Source organism: Adiantum capillus-veneris, chromosome 2 (genome assembly GCF_014529385.1).
Source record: "Adiantum capillus-veneris isolate H3 chromosome 2, ASM1452938v2, whole genome shotgun sequence".
In the NCBI taxonomy this organism is placed as follows: Eukaryota; Viridiplantae; Streptophyta; class Polypodiopsida; order Polypodiales; family Pteridaceae; genus Adiantum; species Adiantum capillus-veneris.
The window spans coordinates 108,497,036-108,520,088 of record NC_140932.1 but is presented as its reverse complement, the minus strand read 5'-3'; the positions used below and the strand labels follow the sequence as shown (position 1 = coordinate 108,520,088).

Below are 23,053 nucleotides of genomic sequence, written 5' to 3'. Positions count from 1 at the left end.
ACTAGATTACTTGTACAGTGATCCCCTAGCTTAAGCTCGTGGGGGTATTAGGGATCAATTAGGGTCAAAACCCTAAACCTGGAAAAATACACAGCAGGCTGTAATTGACTGTGTCGGGCTCCGTTTCACGTGCCGGTCGCGTTTGTAGCAAGCCCTCGAGCTCTCGCACCTGTAGGGCTACTTGCCCTTTGAAATCGGACGAGATTTCTCGCGTGAAATCTCTTCGAGTTCACCTGTACTTGTGGGGGATTAGCAATTAGCTAATCCAATACCTGTGCAAGAGGCTCTTACCTCGGCAATCGCGCATGACACCACACAACTGTACATACAGATGAAAAGCCCTCGAGCGGGGCATCACGTTTCTGTTTTCTGAGGAGGAGAGAGGTGCACGAGAGCGGAATCATCGTGCTACATAAGACAAGGGAGAAGGCAAGCTTTCCATTAAAGCTGTGAAACCTGCATCCACTACTCGCACACACTGTGGAGCTCTTCATGAAGAAGAAAGGCAGCCCTCTCTCAAAAATGGGCGGTCCCAGTTGAGATGTCAAGCAGATGGGCTCTGGAGCTGCCAAGTGTCTAGACTCCACTTTGCCTCTTTTAAGTTAATTTCCTAGTACCCACCAACTTATAAGTATCGGCGATCGCGTGGGGCCTAAATGACTTTGAATTGATCCTAGACACCCTTTTACTGTTCGGATTTCAGTGCCGACTGGCCCGACCATCTCTTTGCGACCTACCCTTCCTTGCTACGGGTGAAACGCTCTGCCGCCGGCCGTTTCACACTGGCCATACAATGTCCAGCCATTTGTGACTTCAAAATGAGGGCCACAACCCCCCTACTCACACGTATTGACGGCACCCCATGGTTTACCAAATTCAACTTTTAGTGTTAGCATCTTCACATTCTGCATAGAAGCATTTAAATTATGATCACATCATTTGAGCTCGGAAGGCTCTTGGCCCCATCCGTTGCTACCTCTGAAATGCGTCCCAAAAATAAATAAAAGTCAAGGGAAAGAAACCAACAACTAAGGTTAGTGGTTGTGTCATAGGAGGATCACGATCACTGACAATAGACTGTAGCATACCATGGTACTTGAAAACATTGTACATAAACAATCTTGCCATCTAATCAGATTTTATCTTCTTCCTGATAGGAGTAAAATGGGCCTGCTTACTGAACCTACAAATAATGGTCCATATATAATCATTCCCTGTCAGCGTTCTTGGAAGATCAAATATAAAATCCATATCAATACTTTCCCATGGCTTATCTGGAATAGGTAGTGGCTGTAATAACCCTGGTGCCTTTTGCCTGCCAAACTTGACCTTTTGGCAAATCCGCATGCTTGCACAAAGGCATAGATACATCTCTCTTCGAAGTAGGCCAATAAAAGAATGTCTCAACCCCTTTCACTGTCGCATCTATACCACGATGCCCTGCATACGGTGGGACATGGCTCTCTGTAACAAACTGCTGACGTGTCGAAACCCTAATTTTGCTGAAACCCTAACCCTAAAATCAAAACCCCTAAATCTGTTAAAACCCTAACCCTAAAATCAAAACCCCTAAATCTGTTAAAACCCTAACCCTAAAATCAAAAACCCTAACCCTGATTTGCTGACGTGGCAGGCTACATGTGGCCTGCTGTACGGACACCAACGCGATTTACGAAAAGCTGGCAGCTTTTGGCATTGCTTTTTGGACCAAAAGCTTTTGAGTTTTGAAGGCTTTTCACTGTAATTGCTTTTTAGGCCAAGGGCCTTTAAATATGAGGTTAGGGCTCATTCTCTGGCATGCTTCCTGGAGAAGGTGCAGAGTGTGGAGTATCAGCTTGTACTGTGTTGATGCAATATAAAGAAATACCGAAAGGGGCGCCAAGGTCTCGAGTCAATACTCTCTGGGGTGGAATTCCACCACTCCGTGTCGCGTGTCGTCGCGTGCCGTCTCTCTCTCTCTCTCAGTTCAGTTGTTATTGAAGCGCTAAAAGTTTGTTCAGTTTGTTCTTTTTCTATTGGCACGTGGTGCCCGTCTTGTGACAGTGGTATCAGAGCATCAGGTGTGTGCTTTCTTGAAAGCATACCTGTCCTACAAAAGAGCAGACCGAGCTATTGATGGAATTTTATTTGAGAGATCTTCGCCCTCCAACGCGGGCCTATTAGCCACTCCCACCCTTACTTCATCGCGCATCGGGCGCGCTCTCGTCTTCACCGCGCATGTCTTACAGGGCATAAGCCAATTAAGATCACTTGCAAGAGAAGGATCCAGATTTGTTTCAAGTCAGTGTTTTTCTCAGAAGCAGTGCCATGCAGATGTTGATGTCTACAGCTACCAAGCAGCATACTCCAAGTACTTGGCAAGCTTTCAAGAAAAAAAAAAAAGAAATTTGCCCGAAGTTATATGGTTTCTGACATCTTCCTTCGGAGTGCAACTTCTGGTAGAGTGGGGTATCCTGAAATGCTTGCCATGGAAACCCTAGCAGATTATATCTTGAAATTTATCGACACCTCTCAGTAGATGTCTCTTCACGAGTAGATGACCTTGGAGGTTTAGTGCGATTGCTATCTTGGGACTATCATCGCCGCCAAAGCAACACTGTTTGTTCGAGAGCTGACGGAACATGCTGTGCTCGGCTACGACCTCATGGAAAAAACCTAACCCTAATTTTTGGTGCAGGTTTCAAGATGGAAAGTCAGTCGACTTTTCGAGGTCGATTGATGTCGATATTACTTTCTAAGTTTGAGTTCTGTTTGATCTTGTTTGGTGATCCTGTTTGGAATTTGTTTGAAATGGATGGTATCTGTTTTGAACCTGTTTTGGTGCCTATTTGAATTGTTTGACTTTGGTTTGATACTGGTTTCAATGATTGGTGATTTTACTCCTGGGTGGAGAAGTGAGAAATTATGTTTGAGAATGCTTGTTCATACTCACGGCCCGGACCCTTGTGGTTATTTACGGGAGGAGTATTGTTGTTGTGACTCCCGGCCCGGACCTGGATGGTTATGCGGGAGGAGTATTAAGAAGTCTGAGCAGTGGTTACTCTCAGCACCTCCAAACGACGCAAGCTGCAGTCTAGGGGGCGTTTGGTTGTAAAAGGTCTCTATATCTCCCAGCCCGGACCTTTTTAGGTTATGCGGGAGGAGTGATGAGGGAGTCGTTGAATATCTCCCGGCTCGGACCTTCTTAGGTTATGCGAGAGGAGTGTTCATCGGCGTCTTTATGTTTCTATGTCTTGTAACATGCATATGTAAGCATTTGTGTTGCATTGTGATGTGCCAACTATTGAATATTCCTAATTGGATGAGATTGCCTGGGTATGTAATTTTAGTGCATCAAGACACCCGTGGAAGATCAATATGGTCTGGGTGTGATGGCTAATTTTACTATGCCGGAATATCATGAGTTCCGATCTGGACGAAAGGAGAAGCTAACTTCTTGATCAAAACAGCCGAAAGAAGAAGCTAACTCCTTAATGAAAAGAGCAAAACTGATTGTCCCTCAGAATGACCCTCGGAAATTTTTGAGCTAACTTGAGTTGTTTTGCAGATATGCTGTAATCGCGGACGATTTCTCTCTTTCAAGAAGGGGAGATGTAACAAATTGCTGACGTGTCGAAACCCTAATTTTGTTAAAATCCTAACCCTAAAATCAAAAACCCTAATTTTGTTGAAACCCTAACCCTAAAATCAAAAACCCTAATTTTGTCCAAAACCCTAATTTTGCTGAAAACCTAACCCTAAAATTAGAAACCCTAACCCTAACCCTAACCCTGATTTGCTGACGTGGCGGGCTGACACGTGGCCTGCTGTACGGACACCAACGCGATTTACGAAAAGCTGGCAGCTTTTGGCATTGCTTTTTGGACCAAAAGCTTTTGAGTTTTGAAGGCTTTACACTGTAATTGCTTTTTAGGCCAAGGGCCTTTAAATATGAGGTTAGGGCTCATTCTCTGGCATGCTTCCTAGAGAAGGTGTAGAGTCTGGAGTACCGGCTTGTACTGTGTTGATGCAATATAAAGAAATATTGAAAGGGGCGCCAAGGTTTGGGGTCAATACTCTCTGGGGTGGAATTCCGCCACTCCGTGTCGCGTGTCGTCTCTCTCTCTCTCTCTCTTAGTTCAATTGTTATTGAAGTGCTAAAAGTCTGTTCAGTCTGTTCTTTTTCTATTGGCACGTGGTGCCCGTCTTGTGACACTCTCTACCATAACTTTGTCGCTATGGCCTAGTGACACAAAGTCTGTCAGTCACAAAATGACGTGGCAGGTCTGCCCGGAAAATGAATAGATGTCAAAGATTATAAGTTGTTCCAACTTATAGGGTATCCGTCCGATGGGCTTTGAGGACACTAAAATAAATAAAAAGCCAAATCACGTGGACGTGCTGACGTGGCAGGGTTGTACGGATGCTTCCACGTTTTTCGATGGCTGTTGATATGGCACTGTACGAAATTCCGCGATTTGCGTTGGCAGCTTTTAGTGCGAGTTTTTGAACTAGATGCTTTTGGAACTTGTAGCTTTTCATGTGATTGCTTTTGGGCTCTGTTTTTGAGGCAACTCTGCAGAGCATCTGGACGTAGAGTCTGAGAGCAGAGGTCCCTCGGGAGTTGTACTTCACAATGATTAATGATAAAGAAATACCGAAAGGGGTGCAAGACTTTGGGGCCAATACCTCTAGGCACAAAACTACGTCGGGCTGTGTCGACTCTCTCTTTGTCTCTCCTATTAAAGTTCAGTAATTTTGTAGTTTTTGTTCGTGTGTTGCTATTGATTTCTCGCTTGGAGTGTCTAAGCCCATTACAATGGTATCAGAGCTTAGAAAGATTCTTCTTCTACGGAGGATCCGATCCCTTCTGCAAGCACACAGATTCTCGAGAAGAACATGAAAAAGCATTCGAGATTTTATCTGAATGTGAAAGAATCTTCGTGTCTCGACCCTGGACTTATTAGCCACTCCCACCCTTACTTCATTGCGCATCGGGCGCGTTGGTCTTCATCGCTTTGCAAAGCATGGGGCAAAGTGCGAGACCAAGAACCCAAATGTTCATTCTTTACTTCAGTTCCTGCGCTGGATTTTCAACTTTTCTTTGCCTGCCCACTGAGAGGTGTAATCTCTGTTAGATTCTTCACGAGAACCCATGTGTAATCTGGGATTCTTTATGGCTTTACGCCCTGTAAGATAGAGCGATGAAGACGGGAGCGTGCCCGATGCGCGATGTATGGAGGGTGGGAGTGGCTAATAAGTCCGAACGAAGATTCTAAAAGCTGTGTGCGCTACAAAAAGGATCGGATCCTCCGCAGAAGAAGAATACCAGTGTAACAAACTTGGACACCCCAAGTCAAGATCCTACTGCGACACAACAGAGATTCACTTCAAAACAGTTCACAATTCATACTTGAGTCGACACTCGGTGTAGTCCCGTGCCTAGAGATATTGGCCCCAAAGATTGGCGCCCTTTTCGGTATTTCTTTTTGTATTAATCTGTGTTCAAAGTACAAGAGAGTGGGTAGGTGCTCACTCTCAGACTCTGTGTCCAGATGCTCTGAGAAGTGAGGCCCTGCCCACTTATTTATTGGTTGCAACATTCATCTTTTAAATGCTTTTAAAATAAAGCAACTGAGCCAAAAGCTGCCAATTCAGCCCACGTAGGATTCAACCAGCGCAAAAGCAGAAGATCCGTACGCTATACCTTGTCATCAGTTCCGTAAATTGCTGAGAATCCATACGGATGCCACGTCATGCCTGTCAGCGGGTTTTGCGCCGTAAATTGCGGAACTGCCGTACTGTCTGCCATGTGTACAACCGGCCAATCGGGGTGTGTCCGGGTCTGCTGCCATGTCACCTTTGTGACATCATGTTTCTTGGGCGCACTCTAGGTGATTGGCTACAGTTTTGAGGCTTGTCAGAGTAGCTTCAGAGCATCTAGCTATACAGGGCATGAGAGGGGTGCAGAGCATGTGTCGGGACATCACAGAGGCAGTACCAGCTGAGTGGCTCACGCCTCTCGAGTCAGCAACACCCAAATGGATGGGGGCCTTCACGCGACTGGAGGTTCTCATTGCAGTTTGGGCTTGCTCAGAGATTGTATCCTCCCTGTTTTTTGAGCTACAGAGTGAGGGTCGTCTACACCAAGTCTCAATAGAGGCCCCACAGGTGCAGAGTGCTGTTTTCAAAGGATCCGAGTTGTGGGCATCTGTGGGAGGACTTGTGTCATAGATCCTGACCCAACAGCTCTTGAGACTGGCCATTGGAGGCTGTGGGCTTGGGAGAGCTGTCCACTGGCATGAGTGCAGTGGGATCTTGGAGAGTGGTTTTGGAGGGATCCTTCCTCCTGAGCCGACCATCCAAGTGTCCCTTTCTTTCAGTACACTGATCGATTGGGATGTCACATGCTGGCAGCACGGAGAGAGGCTTGTCCTGCTGCTGCACCTCATTGGCAGGAGGGGGTCTCACAGCTGAGTTCTTGTCAGCTTTTTGGGCGAGGTTGTGGGACTCCAGACAGCCGCGGCGAGTCACTTTGTTCCAGTGGCTGGTGGCACATCGAGCTACAGCAGTTGGGAGCTGGCTGGTACATAGTGGTCTTTTCGGCAGCATGTGCAGCTTGTGACCATCCTGTGGAGAGTCAGCGCCATTGTCTTTGGGATTGTCTGTTGGCACAGCAGGTTTGGCTTCGTGTCCTTTAGCTGATGCTAGCTCTTTCCACGGCACGACAATACACTTGGGGGACAGCTGCTTGGTCCACTCTCACGGGCTTGGCACTTCAGTCTGAGTAATCTTCCACCAGCAGGATGATAGTGATGCAGGGGGGTCGACCTACACTCCAGCCTGCTACTATAGAGCTTACTCCACAGGAGTGGTGCAGTGAGAGAGGAGTGTTGGGAGCTCATCTGCGGTTTGACACTCTAGTTCATCTGGCGGGCTCGCTGCTTCCGCATCTTTGAGGCTCGCCCTGTACCACCAGCAGAGACTGTTCGAGATATGTGGCTAGAGCTGATCCATACTCTTAGAGGACAGTTCGAGAGACTCCAGGGCAGCTCCGACCGCATTCGGGAGCGTAGAGAGGCTTTCCTTCGACTCTGGCGCACTGGGCCTTTCTTCACCATGGTCTAGGGTGTGCTGAGATGGCACTACCGTCCACCTATGCGGCTCTTCCCTCCTTCCATCTCTTGATTTAGCCTCATTGTACATATGTTGTTTTTTCATTGGGAGAGTCTCCCCCTTATGATTGTTGTAGCCCTCTCTAGTAGAGGTGGTTGTAGCCCTATGGGCAGTTTCATTAACTAATAGAAGGATCTTTTGAAAAAAAAAAAGAATCTAGAACCTCTCTTTAGACGAAAGGGGGGGGGGTACCTTATCTTCCGATCCCTGATCTGGTGTCGACTTTGTTTTTTTTTTTCCTAAGAAGTGAGTTTATCGGAGTTTCGATATTCTGATAATGTAATGAGCTCACATTTGTGGCATTGTTGGTGATGATGGAGAGTTCCATTGGATGAAGGATAGTCAAGGTAAGGCCTTTCTTTGGAAGATGGGTGTTTGTTGCATCATACCAAATTCAAAGAAACTGCTCTGTATTTATTATTGTTTCTTTTTGTGAGAAAAAGGAGCTGTTTTCTATTACATGAGAATCCTTCACAACGCCCAAATGGTGCTGATTTTGAGGGCCAGTACAAATCTGAGTTACAAAGCAGGCGCGAAGGCAAAATCTGAAGAACTGATACAACTAAGCCACATGGGCATGAAGTTGAATGAACTGGAAAACTAGCTTCTTGACTTATTTTCAATCAAAAACTGATTCTCATGAATTTCCTTTCAAATAAATTGGTAACTTTATTGTTTTTACTTCTGTTGTGGATCTTGGATGGTTCTGAGCATACTTTCATGTGTCATTTTGCAGCAATAGATGCTCATACTTTTCTTGTGAGATGGTTTGAGAGGTTTCCTCAGTATAAGGGCAGAGTCTTTTACATCACAGGGGAAAGCTATGCAGGTAAATGAGAAGAAGCTTATGATACTTGTTGAACCAGGCAATGAACATATCTGAATTTGTGTTATCAAACAGGACATTATGTGCCACAGCTTGCAAAGTTGGTGTATGAACAGAATATCAAGGGAGTCGATAACCCAGACATCAATTTAAAGGGTTTGCTGGTATACTGAATTTCTACTTTGTTTTTACTGTATAACTACTGGACTTCGACAAGAACGCCTTGAAAAAATAGGTCTTTCAGCATAACACCAAGAAATTGATTTTGATACACTGAAAGGCTGATTGTCACTATGTTTTATCCCTGTAGATTGTTCTTGTATGATGTGCATCTTGGATAATCATATCATTCATGATCCTGATGGTTCAGTTTTAACAGATGATGCAACACTGAAATTCATTTAAGATTATGAAAATTGTGCTCGGACTGATTTTATGAGGTGTGGCCTTTTCAAACTGATGAGGTTTTATGATGCATCAACAGTCACTCTAGTTTCTTGAGCACCCAAATTGAATGCATTAATATTTATGAGGCATGGCCTTCTCAAACTCATGAGGTTTTATGATACATTAACAGTCCAAAGTGAGCGTAAGACAGCCATTATGTGACAAGTAAGAAGCTCATCTAAAAGCCTCGCAGTATAATTTGAAGAAGAGGCATGCCAAAGAGTGAAAAAACGCCTGCTTCTTGTGCAAATGAATCATCCAAGCATACTACAAAGAGGTGGTATCGAATGTCAATCAGAAAGACATTGAAAAGGAGGCTATTTTATATGTGAACATAACAGTTCAAAGTAGGAAATTGTGGGAGCTTTGCAATTTTTGCTGGAATGCATTTTTTTGAACACTTACTTTTTCTTTTGTCTTGATGTTATCTACTGTAGATTCTTTGTAAGATGCTGTTTCATGTTGCGCGTCAGTGTCCTTTGTTGTGACATCCATATGATGGTTTCAATTCACAATGCTTTATACTGCAATGCAGGTCGGCAATGGGGTGCTGGATCATTACTACGACAATGTAGGGCTCATTGAATATTGGTGGGATCATGCATTGATCTCAGACACCTCGTACCATGCCATACTTGCTACTTGTGATTTTCATAAAGCGAATGTGTCAGCATCATGCACTCAATTAATAGACAATGCGCTTGAACATGAAATGGGGGATATTGATCTATATAATATATACAGCCCTCTTTGCCTCAGTCAGTCCCAAAGCAGACGTGTGGCAGCAAGGAGGCCAGTAAATAGACCTGTAAGCTTCTTATCTTGAGGTTCCTCGTTTGCACCTGTAGGAATGAATGTTTGGGTGCGCATGTTCTTGTGTATGTAAGTCATCGCACGTGTATTCTTATCGTCAACTTCAGGATTATGGTTGCAAACTCTCAAACTCTTTTTTTTGGTACCCAGACAAGGTATCAGATTCACCAGTTTATAACGGATTGGTCTCATAGGTCATTGTGGCCTTTTGAAGACGTTAATATATCATTTCATTTCATCTCTCTCTCTCTCTCTCTCTCTAGCAAGGTTTGCCTACTTCACCATGGGGTTTACCACATACACTGCACACTTAAAGTGCTATGTTTGCATTACGAACAAAGATACCCACATAGAGAAAAATTCTGCAGTTTTTCCATCTAGTGGGGTATCAACGTCTGATGTTGAACTCACGATGTTATGCTGTGGGGATGTTGTTTTTTTAATCTTGTACTTCTGATGACCTTTCCCATAACTTCCGTTGCTTATTGCTTTTTGCAGTCAACAAGGCATTTGGCTGGGTATGATCCCTGTTTAGGAAATTATGCCGAAGTCTACTTCAACCGACCTGACGTACAGATGGCTCTTCATGCAAATACAACTGGAATTCCCTATAAGTGGACCGGATGCAGGTAATTCTAAAAGTTTATATGGGCATAGTTTGTGACTTATTTGCATCCACAGCATATGAGGTGAAGGAAGAAAGCAGGCATCTCTTAAGGCCACTTTGGCCCAAGGGGCCAGAACAAGTTATAACTGATGATATCTCTCGTGATAAAGTGTCACGAAAAACGAAGGATAATCTTAACTAAATTGCTAGCTAATGAAAAGCTCCTGAATGACTGGAGCTATAGGCTAGAAGTGGCAAGGGGTAGGGGTAGTCTCTGCCCAGCACAGGATCTTTATAAAGGGTTGGCTCAAGAGAATTGTGATGCATGTGGCTTACTAGGACTCAGATTGACTTAGTTGCTTCATCACTTCTAAAATTTTATCGGTCTTTGCTATTTGCAGTGATGTACTTTATCAGAATTGGCAAGATTCAGAGTTCTCTGTTATTCCAACTTACGAGGAACTTATTTCCGCCGGCTTCAAAATATGGCTGTTCAGGTAAGTGTCATATCTCTCACGAGCTGATTGTTCTGGATGTTGCCTCACTAAAAGAGGGCCGATGCATGCAGCGGGGATGTAGATGCTGTAGTTCCTATCACAGGAACACGATATGGAGTGCAGCGTATGAATCTCACTGAGCAAGAGAAGTGGTTCCCTTGGTATGTGGATGGCCAGGTAAGTCCTCTTTCTCTCTCTCTCTCTCTCTCTCTCTCTCTCTCTCTCTCTCTCTCTCCCCACACACACATACACACACACACACGCACATATATATGTATCTCTGTATATGTATAATATATATCTCTATATGTATATGTATATGTATGTTTCCATTATTTATCCAACAGTGTTATTGCTTTTTACTTGAATCTACAACGCAAGGCAAGGTTGCGGTAGCGAGGTAGCAAGGTACGAATTTCGTTGCCGCCGGCAATAAAACGACGAAGAAACCCACTAAGCCACATGCGTAAAGTCTTCGGTAAATTCATGCGTAAAGGCCTGTGTAATACGCCCACTATAATTCCTACCTTCCGCTGTTTATTCAGGTAAGCTTCAATGACATTTTTGAATGGATCTTAATCTAAAGTGATCAAGTCTCTTGCAAATCTCTCATTAGCAATAGAAGAAGCCGAACCATCAGATCAATTGCAAATACCACAGTTAAATCTCGAACAAGTCTATCATCATAAACGTTTGCTCAATCCGCATCAGTGTGACATGAAACGTTTCGTGGTTTCGGTCGCTTCGGGGTTTCGAGGTTTTGAAACGTTTCGTTTCATAGCGTCAAAAACATGAAATAGGTTTCATAAACGACATTAAATTATATATTAATAAAATATGATAAATATGTATATAATGTAGCACACATGACTCTAGACCAGTTGATATTGTGCTAATTCTTTCTATCTTTTGTGGTGCGTATGCCCTATCAACTACCTCATTTTTGTGCTAATTTTTTCGATTTAATGCTTCTTTTAGTGCTAGGCTTCATTATGGCTGAGTCTGCCCTTGATCTCCGGAGTCATGACAGAAACTCAACACGCTGAACTTTGTGTTGATGTATGCTCGTGTGTGTGCGTGTGGTGTGTGTTGTGTTGGGGAGCATATGTTAGTACCTAGTTCTACACCCACTATTGGGCACTGACGACGTTAGTGGGGATGTCGTGGTATTTAGTCAATACTATGCATGATGGAGCTGATGGTTATATTGTCTTGTGGGTGACTACCATGGGGCTATACCTTGCACTTTCCTTCAAGGGTGAATCTGGGCTTATCCTGGATACATCTAGGTATATTCTTTAGTCGTATTGCGGACATGCAGACTTCACATTGTGAAGTTTTCGTCCGAGTGACGACCAGTTGATATTGTGCTAATTCTTTCTATCTTTTGTGGTGCGTATGCCCTATCAACTACCTCATTTTTGTGCTAATTTTTCCGATTTAATGCTTCGTTTAGTGCTAGGCTTCATTATGGTTGAGTCTGCCCTTGATCTCCGGAGTCATGACAGAAACTTAGCACACTGAACTTTGTGTTGATGTATGCTCGTGTGTGTGCGTGTGGTGTGTGCTGTGTTCGGGAGCATATGTTAGTACCTACTTCTACACCCACTATTGGGCACTGACGACGTTAGTGGGGATGTCGTGGTATTTAGTCAATACTATGCATGATGGAGCTGATGGTTATATTGTCTTGTGGGTGACTACCATGGGGCTATACCTTGCACTTTCCTTCAAGGGTGAATCTGGGCTTATCCTGGATTCATCTAGGTATATATATATTTAATGTCCACAAGAGAGAGAGAGAGAGAGAGAGAGAGAGAGAGAGACGTGCTCACTGCTTAGAAGCGACTTCAAGCGAGCACGATCAAAGAGATGTTCAGTATTGATGAAAGTTAAAACACAGCCACTAGTTTCATGAATCATAATTGATGCATCATTGATTCATTTAACAAAGTACTTCTATTGAACAAAGTTTCTAGAAAAAAAGCCCCAATTTTAAACGTTTCATAAAAAATGCCTGTCCGTTTCATGCGTTTCGGCAAAACGTTTCATAGGTTTCGGGGTTTCATCCGCATGAAACGCGTTTTTATGTCACACTGATCCGCATGCATCTGTTGTATCTTTAATTATAATTTTTTTATATATATCAATTCTGACAGTCTAATGTATTTCATTAAATTCACCGAGATCTTTCAAAATGACAAAATGGAAGCCATTTGGGAAAGTAATGATTTTGTTCAATTTGGATGTTTAGATATTTTAGAGTTCTTAGAATCTGTGATTAGAATTCTTAAATCAGAATTACTAAACCTACTTCTTAGATTAGAATTATTAGACGAAATTCACCGATTAGAACTCATAAATAGAACTCTTAGATTAGAGTTAGATAATAGAGTACTTAACATAGACAAAATAGAACTTATATTAGTATTCATTTGCAAAAATATTAGGTTACTAATCGTACATAGAATTCTCAAATTAGAATTCGTAGATAGAATTCTTTGTACAGACTTCTATACTACTAATCTAGATTTATTTAATTATATGATTAGCCCACATAAGCTGGTTGACAGTATGTTAAAAGCCTATTCTTCTTTGCATACAGAACATTTTGTTCCTTCCTCTTCTCCCATTATACCAAGTCTCTCATTTATCGAATCATTGATGCAAATAACTCTTGGTCACTTCTACAATTGTTTGTTCTCAAATGTTATGGACATTACTAATGAACAAGAGAATTCTTCAGACGAAGAACTAGGGTGGGAAGATTGGGAAGCTCTAGGGCGGCTTGATAATAAGTTGCAAGGCAGCTTGTCTAATTCTGAGTTAATGGCGGGGATAAATTTATACACTATTGATCATTGTCATAAAAACTGCAACAATCTTATTGACAACACATGCAAAACCCCCTTCAAAGTCCCAGTAGGTGTATCATTTGCAACAATTGACTGTGCTTGGGAAGATGACTCAGATAAGCGTAAAAGAAATATAACCAATGCAGAATGTAGATCAGGTATTAAAAACTATAAAGCAGTATTTCATGGAACCTTGAATCAATTCGATTATTTCTATGAAGAAACAATTTACAATGGCTTCCAAGAAGAATATATCCGAGCTTAACTTCCATCTTCTTCTTATGACTATAATTTTGGCATAGAAGATGACGCTAGTGAAAGTGAAATCGATGATTCATAGGTAATAATTTCTTGAGTACCAGACAACTCAAAGGTGTATATCTCTGAAACAATTTACAATGGCTTCCAAGAAGAATATATCCGAGCTTAACTTCCATCTTCTTCTTATGACTATAATTTTGGCATAGAAGATGACGCTAGTGAAAGTGAAATCGATGATTCATAGGTAATAATTTCTTGAGTACCAGACAACTCAAAGGTGTATATCTCTGAAGTGCCTTACTTATGGAAAAGGATGAGCGAATGGGAGATATCTCTATTAGTGCTCCACCCATTCCACCAACTCCCCAATTTGTGCAACGCATTACAAAAGTAGGTGATATCACATTCTACAACATTGATAATTTGGAACAGGTTGATATCATGCTTCTTTTAGAATATATGCACAATTGGATCTATCAACAGATGTTCTTTGGAAGAATGGGGCAACAAACTATTGTGCAAGTGGCAATTAGCGGATTTACTGGCATTCTAAAATCATGGTGGGAAATGCTTGCTCAAAAAGTTAAAAATGCCGTCTTACGACCTCGTGACAACAGGTCTCCAATGCTTGTATTAATTGAGGAATCTACAAGGAGTTCATTGGACATCAGGAAGATCAATCAAATCTAGCTCTTCAAGCTTTTCATGAAACATATATATGTAATTTCTCTTCAATCTGGGATTTCTTTCTATATCTATTGCAGAAATTTAATTTATAAAGGAGGTAAATATCATTCTTGAGAAATCAAAGCAAAATTCGTTCACAAATTACCTAAAGCAATAACAAAGTTACTTTTGGAAAATTTAGAAAATCAAAATCTTGATCTTCAGTCAGCAACATTAGGTGACATCAGTCAAGCTCTCAGAAGCAAGCACAGAAAGAGTTGAAAAACTCTAAACTTTCAAAGAAGTTCCGCAAGCAGAACTATTATAGCAAAGACTTTGGCTGTGCTGATTAGAAGAAGAAATGTGCCTGCAAGGACAGAAAGAAAGAACCAAAGGAGAAGAAGTTTAGAAGAAAACCCAAATATCGCATTTTCAGGAAATGTAAGTCCTCTTCTTTTAAAACTGATAACAAATGCTTCATTTGTGGCAAAACAGGTCATTGGGCGTTTGAATGCCCTAAAAAGAAAAAATCAGTGGCATTCAAGAATATAATTCTTGAAGATGGTTACAACTATTTAAAGCTTTCCTCCAATAAAATCTCAGACTTCGAATTCAGTATTACCCAAATCATAAGCGAAGACTCTTTTACAACTGAAGATTCTTCAAGTTTAGATTCAAGATTTGAAGATTGTTCTATAGTACTCAATATGATGACTTTAGAAGATTTCATGCCAATACCCTTCAATTCTCACAGATAGGAAAAGTCTTCTAAAGACGAGCATTCTTCACAGAGATATATGATTGAAGAATCTGAAGCAAAGTGATTCTAGTTCTACTTCGATGTTTGTTAAATAAAAAAGACCGCTCTGAAATATTAATTTTTTACAAACAGCTAAAAAGCGGCACTTAAAGAAATAGAACAAGCTAATGCACCACATTAGAAAGAATGGTAATACTAGCCTTGACCAATAAAATAAAGATAAAAAAGAGTCAAAGAGAGTAAACCTTTCTTTGATGGAAGTTCTATCAATAATCTGGCAAGTGAAAAAGTTAAAGCCCAATCTGTCTATGATCTACCACTAGGAAGAGGATCTTCTTCTTCATCAGATTCAGATCTCTCCGCCATGGCATCAACATCCAAGCAACCAATTCCTTTCTCTTATGAGGCATTCCTCCAAAAGAAAAAAGAGTTTAAACAAACAGAAACACTTCTTGCCAAACAAAAAGCACTCCTCCAATGGGAAGTTGATCTTCAAGTTACAGAGCATGCTCTTCACTCTTTACGGCGGTGTGAAGTAAGGGAAATATTGCTTACAAATCAGCTCTCAACCACAATAGCTGCAGCTACAATCGGCTTATTTGCAGCATCTACAACAAGCATGATTGCACCAACAATAGATACAACTGTACTAATAGAAAAGCAGTCACCAATAGGTAATCGTTTTACCTCTGAAAAAATTCAAAGGCTTAAGGAATTATTAGCTTTGCTCAAAAAGCCAAAAGAATAGTCAATAAAAGATACGCAAAGCTCAAAACCATTAACTCTGTCTAAGCAACAAAAGGATCAACCACCTAATGAAGAATTTATAGAGTTACAAAGGGCCAACCCTACAGAACTACCAGTGGCCAACGAATACCAAATTGGCAATAAAGATATCCTACCACCAAAAAGAGATACTATGGTGATTGGCAAAACCCCTCTCATAGGAGAATCACATCCAACTTCTTCGACAGAAGAATTAGGACCAAGCTCTTCAGCTAGTAAAGGTAAAGAGTCTTAAACTAAAGATAATGTCTCCATTGCCATAAAAGAAATTAGTTAAGCACAGAGATAAACTATCTTAGAATCTCCATCAATGAGTATTGATGTATTCCTGCAGAAGATCTTTCTTACTCCTGAAGAAAAGGTAAACTCTTCTTTTATAAAAAAGAAGAAACTATTTTGGATCGTGATATCCTCTCAGACTTCAAACTAATAAAAATAAAGCCAAATGGATTAACACCAATGTGGCAATACAAAGAGCATCAAAGCACAATGACTGAAGAAGATTCTACATTAACTGTGCAGACTTTGATTCAGAATCAGAAATCTCTGAAGAAGCTGACCCTCCTAAGCAATAAGATGCTGAGCAAATCAAGCCAATTAATCTTGTAGCCATAAAGAAAGCAAGGATCAACCCTACAAATTCAACAATGGATTGATGATCCTACAGAGCTTCAAGTCTTTGCTCAAATAATAGATGATAAGCAATCACAAGATCAAATCCAAGAAGGATTATCTATGCAGAGCAATAGAAATGTTAAGCAACCACAAAAAGAAAGGTTCTATCCAACGACTACCCAATCGGGAATCTTCATCGATATAAGTTTGCTTCTCACTAAACTTGATAAGCTTTTAGAAGATGTTAGTGACATTCGATCCAGAGTATGTCATAACATAAAACACAAAGTTAACAAAATAAAATCAACAAAGACTTGCAAGGATTGCAAAACAGGTAAAGGAATTCATTCTTTTTCAACAAGAAGAAATTTAAGAACCAATTAATGGAGACAGACATCTTATACCATTAAAAGGAGTTTCAATTTCTATTATCTTGAATATAAAAGTTTAGATTTCTCTCGATGCTATTCTGGATACAGAAACGAGATTAACACTCTTTAATGAAAGGTTCGTTCTTGAAAATTATTGAAAAAAGCTAGAGGAACTTTCTTATAAAATGTGTTAACAAATCAGAAGAGCCGATAAAAAATCGGGCTAAACTATGACTAATGCTTGGAAAAGCCATAATTTCTATCTTTGCCTATGTCTGTTTTCAACCAAGCTATGATATGATCATCGACGATGATATTTTGGACAAATTGCAGCCAATCACTTTCGACAATGGATATTTTAAGTTCAGATGAAAAGAAATCGATTGCTTTTTTGCAATCCTACATCAAATCCAATATACCATTCCATCACATATGGCCAAAGGTATATGAAGAAGAATTCAACCTAACCAATGCGGCCATTCAACAGAAAGCTACAAATCTAATCCAAGCAAATCCCAATCTGGCTAACAGCAGCACATTATTCAAAAAATAAAATAAAAAAATCCAAAGGAGAATCCGTTAGACCGAAGCCAACGGAGATCTCTATTTTCGATGTCACGACGGAACAAACTGTCTCATTCTAGAGGCGGGGTGGGCTGACATCATCGCTTACTTAAGCGAGAGGAAACTTACCGATGACATAATCACTTATGTTATAATCCATACGGTTGTGCTAGCACTCAGTGTTTAGAAAAAAGTGTATGCGATAAGATTCTCCACCGATCACTTTATCCTCCACCTCTTACCACCTTTTGATCTGTCCACTTTGTAAACAATAAACCACCATGGACAATGACACCCACTAGTGTAAAGTGATGCCCACTCATGTAAAGTGACATCCACTACCTTACCCACCAAAGCGTTACTTTGAGCCTCAAGCCAAAACTTTCCTATATAGTAAAGGAGGCAATGCCTCATTGTAAAATCATCTTCGGTTGAGTCTGCAGTGGATCTAAAAATAAAAGGGAAAGCTTATATTAGTGAAGCTTTGTACAATGGTTTAGGCTAAGCTTACTATGAGATTGTTGGAATCAGGGTTGCAGAGAAACGCACACAACTTGGAGAAGACGAAGGAAGCTCAAGGCACACAATAGAGAGTGTGTTACTTAGTGTGCAATGGAAAAGATCGATAGCCCTAGAGTGATGGGCGTATATACAATTTACTGGGGAAAAAACCTCCTAAAGAGGAAAAAAATGCCCCGGCGGTCCTAGTGTGTTCACACTCATCACTGCCACATATATCTGGTAACAAATCCCCTCTGGAGTGATGCGGTGAACGAGAGCTGGCACATGAGTAAAGGGAAGTGCCATGCCCTGAGGACATGGTTAGTCCACAAAGGGGAGTATGCCCAAAGCTTTGCGGAAAGCTTCGAGCTTCTCACGAGACAACGCCTTTGTGAAAAGATCTGCAAGGTTGTCCTGTGTTGGCACATAAGCCAAGCTGATCTCTCCTGCTAAGAGCCTCTCCCTGACATAGTGGTAATGCGCCTCAATGTGATTTGTGCGAGCATGAAAAACTGGGTTCCTCACAACTGTCAATGCGCTCTGACTGTCAGTGTAGATAGTGTTGGCAGTGTCCTGTCCAACACCCAAATCAGCCACCATAAGGCGTCTGATCCATACACACTCACCCGTAGCTATGAAGACTGCCTTGTACTCGGCGTCACAACTCGAAGTGGCCACAGTAGGTTGCTTCTTACTCAACCATGATATACATTAACTGCCAAGCATGAAACAAAAACCACTTATGGACACTCGCGTGTCAAAACAACCAGCCCAATCTGAGTCCGAAAAGCATGTAAATCTGGCGGCAATGATGTCCCCTTGGGATAAAACAAGCCAAGATGTAAAGTGCCACTAAGGTAGCGAAACATTCTCTTGACAGCCTGTCAATGCTTAGACCCTGGGCTATGCATAAATCTGCTGACCTGTGAGACTGCAAACTGAATATTTGGCCTCGTGTTGCATACATAAATGAGGTAGCCAACAACAGTTTGGTAAAGAGTGACATCAGCAGGATCGTCAGCATCATGTAGACTCAACTTCAAACCTGTTTCCATGGGAGTGGCAATAGGTTTGCTATCCTCAAGTCTAAACTTACATAACAATGTCTCTATGTAACTTTTCTGACACAAGGCAATACCACCATCACACTGCTTAAATTGTATGCCCAAATAATGATGCAACAACCCCAAATTTTTCATCTTGAAAGTAGCATTCAAATCAGCCTTAAATTCAGCAATATGTCTCTCATTTAGTCCAGTGATCAGCAAATTATCTACATAAAGAACCACAATGAGAAGTACATCACCCTCACGCTTTACATACAATGTGCTTTTTGTTGCACTGTTACGAAAGCCTTGTTTGACCAAATGAGTGTCAGCTTTCTCATACCAAGCACGAGGAGATTGCTTCAACCATACAAAGCCTTGTTACATTTGCACACTTTGTCCTCTTGTCTTTTCTTGACAAAACCGCGAGGCTGCGTTACATAAACTTCCTCAAATATGTCACCATTCAAGAAAGCAATAACAATGTCTGATTGATGTACATCCCAACCAAAATGAGCTGCCAATGCACATAGAAAACGCACAGTAGTCATACGACAAGTGGGAGCAAAGGTCTCTTCATAATCTATGTCTTTTTGCTGTGCATAACCCTTTGCAACAAGTCGAGCCTAATGGCGATCGATCTCACCATCTAGCTTGCGTTTCAACTTGTAAACCCACTTCGTACCAATGGCCTTTTTGCCAGGTGGCAAATCACATAAAGTCCATGTATCATTTTCTATAAGTGCATCATATTCTGATTGCATGGCAGCAATCTAATTTTCTGAATCTGTACTTCATCAAAAGACAGAGGTTCCTCAACATCATGTAAGCTAGACACAGCCAAAGCATAACAATCTGATGCATGGCGAGAGCCTGAACGAGTACGAGTAGACAAAGGTGCATTCAATTTACTGTCACGCACAGTGTGCACCAGCCATTTTGGTATACCTCTAGCTTGCTCATTTTCAGCCCTTTCCTCATCAACTACATCATGTACATCTGCATCAGTAATAGACTGATTTGTAACATTTTCAGAAACCCCCATAGGCTGTACATTTGCCTCATTGGAACTTACATTCGTATTTCCACCACTGAAAAGAGGCAACAAAGTGTCATGAATGTCTTGTGAGCTTACATTACTGTCTCTAGTACATGACGGCAAGGGTTGAATAGAATGTTCCACAAACACTACATCCCGTGAGACCAGAATACGTTTTGTTTGCGGATGAGACAACCTGTAACCTTTGCTTTTAGCACTATAACCAACAAAAATACATTTGACAGCCTTATCATCTAATTTTCTGCGTTGTGTTTGTGGCACCAAAGCATATGCCAAACAACCAAAAACACACATGTGCTCAATAGAAGGCTTTCTATCATGCCATGCTTCATATGAAGTAATAGACTGCAAAGCTTTCACAGTACACCTGTTTAGTACATAAGTGGCACACGTGATGGCCTCAAGCCAAAAAGAATGCAGCAAAGCTTGACTTTTGACCATATATCGTGCCATTTCCGTAAGTGACCTGTTTTTCCTCTCAGCAACACCATTTTGCTGAGGTGTATAGGGCACTGTACATTGGTGTTTTATTCCACGACTAGCCAGAATTCATGAGACATATACTCCCGCTCTCGATCGGAACGGAGGGTGCCCATAGTACATTTTGATACATTTTCAGCCATAGCCACAAATTGTTTGAAGCACATAAAAACTTCGGACTTCGCTTTAAGGGAAAATACCCATGCATGTTTGGAGTAATTATCAATGAAAGTCACGAAGTACAGGTAATTGCCCAAGGACGGAGTTTGCATGGGCCCACAAACATCACTATGCACAAGCTGTAACCTGTATGTGGCCCTAATTGAACCATCCTTTGGAAACTTAGAACGCTGCATTTTACCGAGAATACAGCCTTCACAAACATGTTTTATAGGTGCTTCAAGAGGCGGCAAAGAAGCAACCATATCAGATTTCTGCAAACTCGCAAAATTCAAATGACCAAAACGTGCATGTCAAATTTTTGCATCTGAAATAGCCCTTGAATCTGCAACAACATTTACAAAATTTTGTCCACACTTGTCATAGAAGGTGAGCTTATACAGTCCACGACACAAAAGGCGAGATGTAACAATTTCATCACCAAAACTGAGATCATGAACTGTACATCTGTCATCCACAAATTTGACTACAAGTCCAAGTCTAGCAAGTGCGGATACAGACAAGAGATTCTTCTTGATCCCAGATACATAAAGTGCATCAACAAGTGTGAAAGAATTGCCATTAGTAGCAGTAAGCACAATCTTTCCAACTCCCTGAACCGGATAAGAGGCATTGTTGGCACAAGTGACTAAATTTCCATGAGGGACATGCTCGAGAGAAGTGAACAATTCACGATGTGAGGTAATGTGCTTTGTAGCACCATTGTCGAAATACCACACATGTGAATCTGCAGCAACTGACAAGCATGCATCATGGACAGCAGGATTGTAAGTGCACTCTGCACTAAAAGCCCATTCTGCATCAACATCAGCAACACAGTCTTCTTTCACAGAAGACTCAACAATGATTGCATTTGTAGTGGAACCAGCATTTGCAGTGGAACCACCCTCTTTCTTCTTAGCCTCTTTGGCCTTCAACTTGGGACACTACTTGATCAAGTGATCATTAGCTTTACAATAATGGCAACGCATCTTCTTTTTGCCCTTATCACTAGAATTTCCAGATAAATTGTTGCCAGCAGAAGCATTAGGAATAGAAGTTTTGCCATTGGCAACAAAACCATAAGAAGTGGCTGCATTGCTGTTACCACCCTTTCTTTGAGAAGCAATAAAAGCCTGTTCAACTGCACGCTGTCTAGTCCTGTTTTTCCTGGAAAGTGACTCTTGTAACAACAATGTGCATAATGCATCAAACTTGACAACTTCTGGATTTCCTTGAGCCATAAGTCTCCAAGTACTAGCAAAAGTGTGGTAAGGCATCAAGATATAAGTTGCTTATTGATATCCTTGATACCAGCAAGAAAAGTGTCCATATCATCTTCCTCATGCATAATCTTCGACTCCAGCTCTTTACGCAGCAAAGCAATTTTAGCCTCATTGCGGCTTGCATAAAGACCTGCTAGCATATACATGTGGTAGTGATGTGTGTGAACACACTAGGACCGCCCAGGCATTTTTCCCTCTTTAGGAGGTTTTTTCCCCGGTTCATTGTACATACGCCCATCACTCTAGGGCCTATCGATCTTTTCCATTGCACACTAAGTAACACTCTCTCTATTGTGTGCCTTGAGCTTCCTTCATCTTCTCCAAGCTGTGTGCGTTTCTCTGCAACCCTAATTCCAACAATTGGTATCAGAGATATGGAAAGATTCGACTTGAGAGAGTAGTCTCAAGGAAGGACTCTTAAGACTCAACTGAAGGCATCTTCGGTTGAGTGCATCTTTAGTTGAGTCTTAGAGTCCTTCCTTGAGACTACTCTCTCAAGTCGAGTCCTTCCTTATATTAGTGAAGCTTTGTACAAGGGATAAGCTAAGCTTACTATGAGATATGGAAGGACTTGACTTGAGAGAGTAGTTTCAAGGAAGGACTCTAAGACTCAACTAAAGATGCACTTAACCGAAGACGCCTTTACAATGAAGCATGGCCTTCTTTATATAGGAAAGGCTTAGGCTTGAGGTTCAAGGTAATGCTTTGGTGGGTAAGGTAGTGGATGTCACTTTACATTAGTGGATGTCATTGTCCAGGATGGTTTATTTCTTTACAAAGTGGACAAGTCAAAAAATAGAGAGAAGTGGAGGATAAGGAGTAGTAAGTGGAGAATCTTATCGCACACGTTTTTTTCTAGACACTGAGAGCTAGCACAGCCGTGTGTTTTATGACATAAGGGATTATGTCACTGGTAAGATTCCTCTCGCTTAAGTAAGCGATTATGTGATCCCACCCCGCCTCTAGAATGAGATGACTCGGTCCGTCGTGTCATCGGAAACAGAGATCTTCATTGGCTTTGATCCGGCGGCTTCCTCTTTGGATTTTTATATTTTTATGTTGAAAAATGTTTTCCATTTAGCCAGATAAGGATCTGTTTGGATTAAATTTGTAGCTTTTTGTTAAATGGCCGCATTGGTTAGGTTGAATTTCTCTTGATGTACCTTTGGCCATTCATGTGATGGAATGGTATATTGGATTTGATGTAGGATTGCAGTAAAGCAATCTATTTCTTTCCATGTGAATTTGAAATGGCCATCGCCGAATATGATTGGTTGCAATTTGTCCAGAATATCATT

General features: G+C 41.4%; 1 protein-coding gene across 4 annotated transcripts in view; it reads left to right on the top strand.

Moving 5' to 3' along the window:
- The window catches only part of LOC147463362 (serine carboxypeptidase 24-like), a 70,641-nt gene that overhangs the window by 28,981 nt on the left and 18,607 nt on the right, over window positions 1–23,053 (top strand). For all 4 annotated transcript variants that reach the window (XM_086488389.1, XM_086488371.1, XM_086488362.1 and 1 more), the window contains 6 exons: window positions 7,892–7,984; window positions 8,057–8,145; window positions 8,964–9,236; window positions 9,740–9,870; window positions 10,250–10,345; window positions 10,417–10,522. In XM_086488389.1, coding sequence (XP_086344515.1) covers window positions 7,892–7,984; window positions 8,057–8,145; window positions 8,964–9,236; window positions 9,740–9,870; window positions 10,250–10,345; window positions 10,417–10,522 — 788 coding nt within the window. The remainder of the gene's footprint in view (window positions 1–7,891; window positions 7,985–8,056; window positions 8,146–8,963; window positions 9,237–9,739; window positions 9,871–10,249; window positions 10,346–10,416; window positions 10,523–23,053) is intronic.